At 72.4% G+C, this 10145-nt stretch overlaps 2 protein-coding genes and 1 long non-coding RNA gene across 3 annotated transcripts; all 3 read left to right on the top strand.

Annotated features, from left to right (window-relative positions):
* LOC142049028 (delta(3,5)-Delta(2,4)-dienoyl-CoA isomerase, mitochondrial-like) lies at window positions 1-5675 on the top strand. The gene is made up of 4 exons (XM_075076393.1): window positions 1-200; window positions 312-383; window positions 465-615; window positions 5524-5675. Exons 1-4 carry the CDS (start codon window positions 16-18, stop codon window positions 5626-5628), a joined length of 513 nt encoding a protein of 170 aa, XP_074932494.1. The 5' UTR covers window positions 1-15; the 3' UTR covers window positions 5629-5675.
* A 619-nt stretch (window positions 5676-6294) lies between these two features.
* On the top strand, window positions 6295-7622 carry LOC142048977 (uncharacterized). Its single transcript, XM_075076326.1, has 2 exons — window positions 6295-6711; window positions 6874-7622. The coding sequence occupies exons 1-2, from the start codon at window positions 6402-6404 to the stop codon at window positions 7485-7487; spliced, it is 924 nt and encodes a 307-aa protein (XP_074932427.1). The 5' UTR covers window positions 6295-6401; the 3' UTR covers window positions 7488-7622.
* Window positions 7623-7884: 262 nt separating this feature from the next.
* LOC142049029 (uncharacterized) lies at window positions 7885-9323 on the top strand. The gene is made up of 3 exons (XR_012657607.1): window positions 7885-9032; window positions 9142-9183; window positions 9259-9323. It is a non-coding gene; the product is annotated as an uncharacterized LOC142049029 (long non-coding RNA).
* Window positions 9324-10145: the final 822 nt, after the last annotated feature.

A 10145-nucleotide genomic window follows, 5' to 3' on the forward strand; every position in this document is an offset into this window, starting at 1 on the left:
CCCGTGACCCTACGGATGTCCCTGGAGCCCCTTGGCCATCCCCACGGCCCCTCCCGCATCCCTGTGTCCCCTCGTGTGTCCCCTCACATGTCCCCTCGGGTGTCCCCTCACGTGTCCCCATGCCCGCAGGAGGTGGACATCGGGCTGGCGGCTGACGTGGGCACCCTGCAGCGTCTCCCAAAGATCGTGGGCAGCCAGAGGTGGGTGAGGGGGTGAGGGGGGGGGATGACACACTCCGAGGGGCTGGTGGCAGGGGAGGGGACCTCGGGGGGGGACCCCATCGCACCCCACAACCACCCCACCCCCGGCAGCCTCGTCAACGAACTGGCCTTCACCGCCCGCAAGATGATGGCCCCCGAAGCGCAGAGTTGCGGCTTGGTGAGGTACGGCCGCCCCCCGCCCCGGGGAAGGGTCCCCCGTCCTGGGGGCGCCCGGCCCCGCTGGCAGCCCCTCTTCGCCCGCAGCCGCGTGTTCCCCGACAAGGCGACGCTGCTGCAGGGAGCCCTGGACGTGGCCGCCGCCGTCGCGGCCCGCAGCCCCGTGGCCGTGCAGGGCACCAAGGTGAACCTGCTCTACTCGCGGGACCACCCCGTCCCCGAGAGCCTCCGCTACATGGTGAGCGGCCCCCTCCCCGCCCGGCCGGGACCCCCCCGCCCAGCCCCAAAGGCCGGGTCCCCCCCCCCCCCCCCCGGCGTGGTCCCTGTCCCCTCTCCCTGACCGCGACGGCGTCCCCATCGCCGCGACGGCGCCATCCCTGCGCCCCTCCCCGCCCCCCTCCCCATCCCTGCGGTGTGTCCCCCTCCCCATCCCTGCGGTGTCCCCCTCCCCATCCCCACGGTGTGTCCCCCTCCCATCCCACGGTGTGTCCCCCTCCCCATCCCGCGGTGTGTCCCCCTCCCCATCCCCGCGGTGTGTCCCCCTCCCCATCCCTGCGGTGTGTCCCCCCTCCCCATCCCTGCGGTGTGTCCCCCTCCCCATCCCTGCGGTGTCCCCCTCCCCATCCCCGCGGTGTCCCCCCCTCCCCATCCCTGCGGTGTGTCCCCCCTCCCCATCCCTGCGGTGTCCCCCTCCCCATCCCCGCGGTGTGTCCCCCTCCCCATCCCCTCGGTGTGTCCCCCTCCCCATCCCCGCGGTGTGTCCCCCTCCCCATCCCCGCGGTGTGTCCCCCTCCCCATCCCCGCGGTGTGTCCCCCTCCCCATCCCCGCGGTGTGTCCCCCCTCCCCATCCCCGCGGTGTGTCCCCCTCCCCATCCCCGCGGTGTGTCCCCCTCCCCATCCCCGCGGTGTGTCCCCCCTCCCCATCCCCTCGGTGTGTCCCCCTCCCCATCCCCTCGGTGTGTCCCCCCTCCCCATCCCGCGGTGTGTCCCCCTCCCCATCCCCGCGGTGTGTCCCCCCTCCCCATCCCCTCGGTGTGTCCCCCTCCCCATCCCCGCGGTGTGTCCCCCTCCCCATCCCCGCGGTGTGTCCCCCCTCCCCATCCCCTCGGTGTGTCCCCCCTCCCCATCCCCGCGGTGTGTCCCCCTCCCCATCCCCGCGGTGTGTCCCCCCTCCCCATCCCCGCGGTGTGTCCCCCTCCCCATCCCCGCGGTGTGTCCCCCTCCCCATCCCCGCGGTGTGTCCCCCCTCCCCATCCCCTTGGTGTCCCCCTCCCCATCCCCTCGGTGTGTCCCCCTCCCCATCCCCGCGGTGTGTCCCCCCTCCCCATCCCCGCGGTGTGTCCCCCTCCCCATCCCCTCGGTGTGTCCCCCCTCCCCATCCCGCGGTGTGTCCCCCTCCCCATCCCCACGGTGTGTCCCCCCTCCCCATCCCCGCGGTGTGTCCCCCCTCCCCATCCCCGCGGTGTGTCCCCCTCCCCATCCCCTCGGTGTGTCCCCCTCCCCATCCCCACGGTGTGTCCCCCTCCCCATCCCCGCGGTGTGTCCCCCTCCCCATCCCCTCGGTGTCCCCCTCCCCATCCCCGCGGTGTCCCCCTCCCCATCCCCACGGTGTGTCCCCCCTCCCCATCCCCGCGGTGTGTCCCCCCTCCCCATCCCCGCGGTGTGTCCCCCCTCCCCATCCCCGCGGTGTGTCCCCCCTCCCCATCCCCACGGTGTGTCCCCCCTCCCCATCCCCTCGGTGTGTCCCCCCTCCCCATCCCCGCGGTGTGTCCCCCTCCCCATCCCCGCGGTGTGTCCCCCCTCCCCATCCCCGCGGTGTGTCCCCCTCCCCATCCCCGCGGTGTGTCCCCCTCCCCATCCCCGCGGTGTGTCCCCCCTCCCCATCCCCTCGGTGTGTCCCCCCTCCCCATCCCCGCGGTGTGTCCCCCTCCCCATCCCCGCGGTGTGTCCCCCCTCCCCATCCCCGCGGTGTGTCCCCCTCCCCATCCCCGCGGTGTGTCCCCCTCCCCATCCCCGCGGTGTGTCCCCCCCTCCCCATCCCCTCGGTGTCCCCCTCCCCATCCCCTCGGTGTGTCCCCCTCCCCATCCCCGCGGTGTGTCCCCCCTCCCCATCCCCGCGGTGTGTCCCCCTCCCCATCCCCTCGGTGTGTCCCCCTCCCCATCCCCACGGTGTGTCCCCCCTCCCCATCCCCGCGGTGTGTCCCCCTCCCCATCCCCTCGGTGTGTCCCCCTCCCCATCCCCACGGTGTGTCCCCCTCCCCATCCCCGCGGTGTGTCCCCCTCCCCATCCCCTCGGTGTCCCCCTCCCCATCCCCGCGGTGTCCCCCTCCCCATCCCCACGGTGTGTCCCCCCTCCCCATCCCCGCGGTGTGTCCCCCCTCCCCATCCCCGCGGTGTGTCCCCCCTCCCCATCCCCGCGGTGTGTCCCCCTCCCCATCCCCGCGGTATGTCCCCCTCCCCATCCCCGCGGTGTGTCCCCCCTCCCCATCCCCGGGGTGTGTCCCCCCTCCCCATCCCCTCGGTGTGTCCCCCTCCCCATCCCTGCGGTGTGTCCCCCTCCCCATCCCCGCGGTGTGTCCCCCTCCCCATCCCCACGGTGTGTCCCCCCTCCCCATCCCCGCGGTGTGTCCCCCTCCCCATCCCCACGGTGTGTCCCCCTCCCCATCCCCGCGGTGTGTCCCCCTCCCCATCCCCTCGGTGTGTCCCCCTCCCCATCCCCGCGGTGTGTCCCCCTCCCCATCCCCGCGGTGTCCCCCTCCCCATCCCCGCGGTGTGTCCCCCTCCCCATCCCCGCGGTGTGTCCCCCTCCCCATCCCCGCGGTGTGTCCCCCCTCCCCATCCCCGCGGTGTCCCCCTCCCCATCCCCGCGGTGTGTCCCCCTCCCCATCCCCGCAGTGTGTCCCCCTCCCCATCCCCGCAGTGTGTCCCCCTCCCCATCCCCGCGGTGTCCCCCTCCCCATCCCCGCGGTGTCCCCCTCCCCATCCCTGCGGTGTCCCCCTCCCCATCCCCGCGGTGTGTCCCCCTCCCCATCCCCGCGGTGTGTCCCCCTCCCCATCCCCGCGGTGTGTCCCCCTCCCCATCCCCGCGGTGTGTCCCCCTCCCCATCCCCACGGTGTCCCCCTCCCCATCCCCGCGGTGTGTCCCCCCTCCCCATCCCCGCGGTGTGTCCCCCCTCCCCATCCCTGCGGTGTGTCCCCCCTCCCCATCCCCGCGGTGTGTCCCCCTCCCCATCCCCGCGGTGTCCCCCTCCCCATCCCCTCGGTGTCCCCCCTCCCCATCCCCGCGGTGTGTCCCCCCTCCCCATCCCCGCGGTGTCCCCCTCCCCATCCCCTCGGTGTCCCCCCTCCCCATCCCCGCGGTGTGTCCCCCCTCCCCATCCCCGCGGTGTCCCCCTCCCCATCCCCGCGGTGTGTCCCCCCTCCCCATCCCCGCGGTGTGTCCCCCCTCCCCATCCCCGCGGTGTGTCCCCCTCCCCATCCCACGGTGTGTCCCCCCTCCCCATCCCCGCGGTGTGTCCCCCCTCCCCATCCCCGCGGTGTGTCCCCCTCCCCATCCCCTCGGTGTGTCCCCCTCCCCATCCCCGCGGTGTGTCCCCCCTCCCCATCCCCGCGGTGTCCCCCTCCCCATCCCCGCGGTGTGTCCCCCTCCCCATCCCCGCGGTGTGTCCCCCTCCCCATCCCCGCGGTGTGTCCCCCTCCCCATCCCCGCGGTATGTCCCCCTCCCCATCCCCGCGGTATGTCCCCCTCCCCATCCCCGCGGTGTGTCCCCCTCCCCATCCCCGCGGTGTGTCCCCCTCCCCATCCCCGCGGTGTGTCCCCCTCCCCATCCCCGCGGTGACCCCCTCCCCATCCCCGCGGTGTGTCCCCCTCCCCATCCCCGCGGTGTCCCCCTCCCCATCCCCGCGGTGTGTCCCCCTCCCCATCCCCACGGTGTGTCCCCCCTCCCCATCCCCGCGGTGTGTCCCCCCTCCCCATCCCCGCGGTGTGTCCCCCTCCCCATCCCCTCGGTGTGTCCCCCTCCCCATCCCCGCGGTGTGTCCCCCCTCCCCATCCCCGCGGTGTCCCCCTCCCCATCCCCGCGGTGTGTCCCCCTCCCCATCCCCGCGGTGTGTCCCCCTCCCCATCCCCGCGGTGTGTCCCCCCTCCCCATCCCCGCGGTGTGTCCCCCTCCCCATCCCCGCGGTATGTCCCCCTCCCCATCCCCGCGGTATGTCCCCCTCCCCATCCCCGCGGTGTGTCCCCCTCCCCATCCCCGCGGTGTGTCCCCCTCCCCATCCCCGCGGTGTGTCCCCCTCCCCATCCCCGCGGTGACCCCCTCCCCATCCCCGCGGTGTGTCCCCCTCCCCATCCCCGCGGTGTGTCCCCCTCCCCATCCCCACGGTGTGTCCCCCCTCCCCATCCCCGCGGTGTGTCCCCCCTCCCCATCCCCGCGGTGTGTCCCCCTCCCCATCCCCTCGGTGTGTCCCCCTCCCCATCCCCGCGGTGTGTCCCCCTCCCCATCCCCGCGGTGTGTCCCCCTCCCCATCCCCGCGGTATGTCCCCCTCCCCATCCCCGCGGTATGTCCCCCTCCCCATCCCCGCGGTGTGTCCCCCTCCCCATCCCCGCGGTGTGTCCCCCTCCCCATCCCCGCGGTGTGTCCCCCTCCCCATCCCCGCGGTGACCCCCTCCCCATCCCCGCGGTGTGTCCCCCTCCCCATCCCCGCGGTGTCCCCCTCCCCATCCCCGCGGTGTGTCCCCCTCCCCATCCCCGCGGTGTCCCCCTCCCCATCCCCGCGGTGTGTCCCCCCTCCCCATCCCCTCGGTGTGTCCCCCTCCCCATCCCCGCGGTGTGTCCCCCTCCCCATCCCCGCGGTGTGTCCCCCCTCCCCATCCCCGCGGTGTGTCCCCCTCCCCATCCCCTCGGTGTGTCCCCCTCCCCATCCCCTCGGTGTGTCCCCCCTCCCCATCCCCGCGGTGTGTCCCCCTCCCCATCCCCGCGGTGTGTCCCCCCTCCCCATCCCCGCGGTGTGTCCCCCTCCCCATCCCCTCGGTGTGTCCCCCCTCCCCATCCCCGCGGTGTGTCCCCCTCCCCATCCCTGCGGTGACCCCCTCCCCATCCCTGCGGTGACCCCCTCCCCACCCCTGTCCCCCCGCTCGCCCCCAGGCCACCTGGAACATGAGCATGCTGCAGACCGACGACATCCTCAAGTCGGTGCAGGCGGCCATGGAGAAGAAGGGCCCCGAGGACGTCCCCTTCTCCAAGCTGTAGGGCCGCCGCGGCCCCCCAATAAACGGGGCTGCCCCCACATCCCCACGTCCCCGCTCCCGCCGCGTCCCCGGGCCGCGCGGGGAGGGATGGGGCGCGGGGGGCTGCCGTGGGGAGGGGGCCCCCACGGGCGTTACAGTGGGGATGGGGGTCCCCATATCCCCAGTGATCGCTGATGGGGACCCCGGGGTGGGGACAGGGACGAAGGCCAACGCGTGCCCCCCACCCCGCAGCACGTCGGGCCCGTCCTGGCCCCACCCGGCACCGGGGTGCCTGGGTCCCCCCGGGCATGGGGCAGAGTCTGGGGTGGTGCCACCTTGGGCAGGTCCCCCCGTCCCCTCCCAACACCCGGGGAGCTCAAAGTTCGGACCCTGCCCCCACCACCTGGGACCTGCCCTCCAGGGGTGGGTGTTGGGGCGCAAAGGGTCCCCCCAAACCGAGGGGAGACCCCAGGTGCCCAGGGGGTGGGTCAGCCCCGCCCTCACCCCAGTTTGAGCCCCCAGGGACCAGGCTTGCCCCGCCACCCCGAGCGGGTGGAGGACCCAGGTGTCTGGGTGGGGCGAAGGGGGGACCCCCACCTCGGTTTGGGGCTGTAACATCCAGCCCGGTGTCACCCTCACCGCCACCATCGTCACCCTCACCGTGCCCTTCGTCCCCGCGCCCGGCTACTTCCCCACCTACAACCCGGTTGGTATCATCCCTGGGGTCCCGTCACCCCCGCCCAGGATGGGGACCCAGGGTTGGGGTCCCTGGGGGTCCCGTCACACCCCCCCGGCATGGGGACCCAGGGTTGGGGTCCCTGGGGGTCCCGTCACACCCCCCCCCGGGGTGGGGACCCAGGGTTGGGGTCCTGGGGGACCCTGTTACCCCCCCGAGGACAGGGTGGGGACCCCGCTGACCCTGTGCTCCCCCCAGCCGCTGCCCTGCGTGGCCCCCGGAGGGGGGGGCTCTGGCCCCACGTGGCCGTCTTCATGCAGGGTGTCGTGTCCCCCCACGCCGACAGGTGCGGGGACCCTGGGGAGGGCGTGGGGGGGTCCTGCTGTGCCCTTGCACGTGCGTGTGCACAGCCCTGGGCACACCCCCTTGGTGGGGGGGATGTGGGGGTGGTATGGGGGGGACAGGGGGGGACGGGGGGGATATGGGGGGACACAGAGGGACACGGGGAGTTACGGGGCGGACATGGGGGGCTATGGGGACATGGCGGGGCATGAACCACACGGGGCGATGGGGGGCACGTGGTGGGGACAGGGGGACACGGGGGGCTATGGGCGTCATGGAGGGGATGGGGGAGGGACATGGGGGGATGTGGGCCACACAGGGATGGGGGAGCGTGGGGGGACATGGGGGGGCACAGGTACAGTCTGGGGGCTGGGGGACAGATGGGGGTGCCCTGTGTGCCCCCCAGGCTTGGGGTGAGCCTGGCGAGGGGGATGCAGGGAGGGAGGGAGGGAAGAAGGGATGGACGGACAGATGGACGGCGCTGGGGGGGACAGCGGGACGGACGCAGCCCCCCCTGTTGCAGGTTCCACATGAACCTGGCGAGGGGGCCAGCGTGGCTGCACGGGAACCCCCGCTTCGGGGCCGGGGGGTGGCTGGTGCTGAGCGGGGGGCGGTGGGAGCGGGAGCAGCGCCGCGGCCTCTGGCCCTTCGCGCCCGGGACCCCCTGCGAGCTCATCGTCACCGTCGCCTCCCCCCCCCCCCACGCCTACCAGGTGTGGGGCTGGGGGAAGGGGGGCGTCTGCTGTTTGGGGGGGGCCCGGGGGGCCCCAGGGGCTCGCCGGGGCTGTGTGGGGGTCTCCAAGGGGGATGTATGGGCACACATGGGGTATATGGGGTCCCAGAGGGGGTATAAGGGGACCTAAATGGCATATAAGGGGTCCCAAAGTGGATGTATGTGCGTACGGAGGGTATATGGGGTCCCAAAGGAGGAGGTACGTGCACACGTGGCATCTATGGGGTCCCAGGAGGGGACATACGGACGCACAGGGGTTATATGCGGTCCCAAATATGCATATATGGGGTGTCAAAGCAGCGTGTGTGTGCCTATGGGTGGTATATGGGGTCCCAGGGGGGGATATAGGAGCCCACGTGGCGCATATGGGGTCCCAGAGCGGAGCTACGTGGGCGCACAGGGGTGTATATGGGCACACGGGGGCTATAAGGGCCTTCCAAAGGCGATGAAGGGCACGTATGGGTGCAAAGGGGTGGGTACAGCAGGACGCGGCAGCATGTGGGGGTTCCAGAGAGGGGTATAGGGGCACACGGGGGCTATATGGGGGCCCACAGGGTGAGCTATACGGCTACATATGCGGCCTCAGAGGGGGATATATGCGCGCACAAAGGGTATGTTGTGTTTCAAAGGAGGGTATTAAGGCACACAGAGGGTATGTGGGGGCTATATAGGGCTCCGAAGGTGGATATATGGGCTCACACCGGGTATATGGGGTCCCAAAGGGGGCTATATGGGCGCACAGGTTGTATACGGCACCCCAAAGCCAGGTGGTGGTGGGGCTATAGGGCCATAGGGGCTGTATATGGCACCCCAAAGGGGTTTATATGTGCGCTGGGGTCTCAGAGGGGAATGTATGTGTATAGAGGGGGTTCTATACGGTCAAGAGAGGGCTAGAAGGGCACAGGTGGGGGCATATGTGGGGTTTCAAAGGGTGTATATGTGTACACAGGGGGCTATATGGGGCACGACAAAGGGCTGTATGGGGTCTGCAAGGGGACTGCATTGACACACGGGGGTACCTGGGGTCCCAAAGTGGGGGGAATATGGGCATTGTGGCTCCCAAATATGGGTCTATGGGAGCTGCGGTGGTGCTATATGGGCACACAGGGGTCTGTGGGGTCCCAAATATTTGTATCTGGGGTCCCCTGGGGAGAGGAGGGGGGTGTCTATATGGGCACACGGGGTCTATGGGGTCTCCGAGGGGGATGTAGAGACATACGGGCTGTCAGCGGGGTCCCAAAGGGGCTCTAAGGGCACACGGGATATATGGGGTCCTACAGAGGGGGGATATGGGGGCGCGGGGGGCACACGGAGGGGGGTGCTGGGGGATCTGCCCCCCCCCCCCCCCGACAACGCCCCCACCCCAGAGCCTGGTGAACGGCAGGCGCTTGGATGAGTTCCAGCCCCGGCTGCCGGTGGCGGCGGCCGTCACCGTGGACGGGGACCTGGAGCTGACGCCGTCACCGCCATGGGAGCCCCCCGCCCCGCTGGGACCCCCCAGCCCTGCCCCAGCCCTCCGCAGGGGACGTGCCCCCGTGCTTGTCCTGGGGGGGCGGTTTAGGGTGCTTTGGGGGGGTCCCCAGCACCCTGCAGAGGACCCAGGTGTCCTGGGGAACCCCCCCCATCCTCACTCTGCCCCGTCTCTCCGCAGGGCACGTACCCCCTTCCCACGATGGTGAGTCCTGGGGGGGGGGGGGGTATGTGTGTGTGTGGGGTGTCACCCTGGGAGGACCCAGGTGTTTTAGGGGACCCCCCTCACCCCTCTTTCTTCTCCCCCTTCCCAGGACAGGTCCCAGGTTATCCCGTACCTGCAGAGAAACCCGCTGGTGAGTGCTTGGGGGGGGCACAGCCAGGACCCCCCCCACCATGTCCCCACGCTGACCCTCTCTCCTCTCCCGCAGGTGATGGGGCAGCCGCCCGCCCTCCACCCGGTGGGGGGGGGGGGGGGGACACAGGAGGGCTGCTGGGGTCCGTGGGGGCTGGGGGGGGGGGGCGGTCCCGTCCCCGTCCCCGCCTCCCTCTCTGTCCCCTGCAGCCTGCGGCCTTCGTCGCCACCATCCCGGCCACTACTTCGAGGTGGGCGCACGAGGGTGGGCGTTGCACGAGGGAGGGCATCGCTTGCACGAGGGGTTGCATTGCACGAGGGTGGGCGTTGCACGAGGGAGGGCATCGCTTGCACGAGGGGTTGCATTGCACAGGGTGGGCGTTGCACGAGGGGTTGCATTGCACAGGGTGGGTGTTGCAGGAGGGTGGGCATCGCTTGCACGAGGGGGTTGCATTGCACGAGGGTGGGCGCTGCACGAGGGTGGGTGTTGCCCGAGGATTCGCGTTGCACGAGGACCCCCAGGGCAGGAGCGCGGGCGTTGCACTCGGGGCAGGTGTTGGTGTGGCACGAGGACACGCCGCCTGGCACGAGGCCGTGCGGGGCCCGCGCCGCCCCCCACCCCCCCCCCCCCCCCCCCCCGCTGCGGGAACCGTCGCTTCGGGCTGCGCTTCCAGGCCCCACCGCAACACGCTGCAGGCGGAGGGCGGCGGCGACCCCTCCTGCGTCCGCCTCTGCGCCCCACAGCCGGCCCCACAGCCGGCCCCACAGCCCAGCCAGCGCTGACCCCCGGCCCCCCGCCCCCGGGACGGGCTGGGGCTGGTCCCAGTCCCATCACCTCCTCTCGATCCCCCTCCCGCAGCGCTGAGCCCCATGATCCCGACCCCAGCCCTGTCCGTGTCCCCACCCGGTCCCAGCCCCCCTCATCCCACCATCCCCATCCCATCCCTCTCCCAGTCCCCCCAC

This window comes from Phalacrocorax aristotelis, chromosome 30 (genome assembly GCF_949628215.1).
Source record: "Phalacrocorax aristotelis chromosome 30, bGulAri2.1, whole genome shotgun sequence".
Taxonomy (NCBI): Eukaryota; Metazoa; Chordata; class Aves; order Suliformes; family Phalacrocoracidae; genus Phalacrocorax; species Phalacrocorax aristotelis.

What these genes read in the sequence shown, in the direction of transcription:
- LOC142049028 (XM_075076393.1), top strand. Translation starts at nt 16, where the DNA reads ATGTCCCTGGAGCCCCTTGGCCATCCCCACGGCCCCTCCCGCATCCCT. An exon ending in AAGATCGTGGGCAGCCAGAG is followed by an intron (nt 201 to 311) that starts GTGGGTGAGGGG and finishes CACCCCCGGCAG; the next exon opens with CCTCGTCAACGAACTGGCCT. An exon ending in CCGAGAGCCTCCGCTACATG is followed by an intron (nt 616 to 5,523) that starts GTGAGCGGCCCC and finishes GCTCGCCCCCAG; the next exon opens with GCCACCTGGAACATGAGCAT.
- LOC142048977 (XM_075076326.1), top strand. Translation starts at nt 6,402, where the DNA reads ATGGGGACCCAGGGTTGGGGTCCCTGGGGGTCCCGTCACACCCCCCCC. An exon ending in GCCCTGGGCACACCCCCTTG is followed by an intron (nt 6,712 to 6,873) that starts GTGGGGGGGATG and finishes TGGTGGGGACAG; the next exon opens with GGGGACACGGGGGGCTATGG.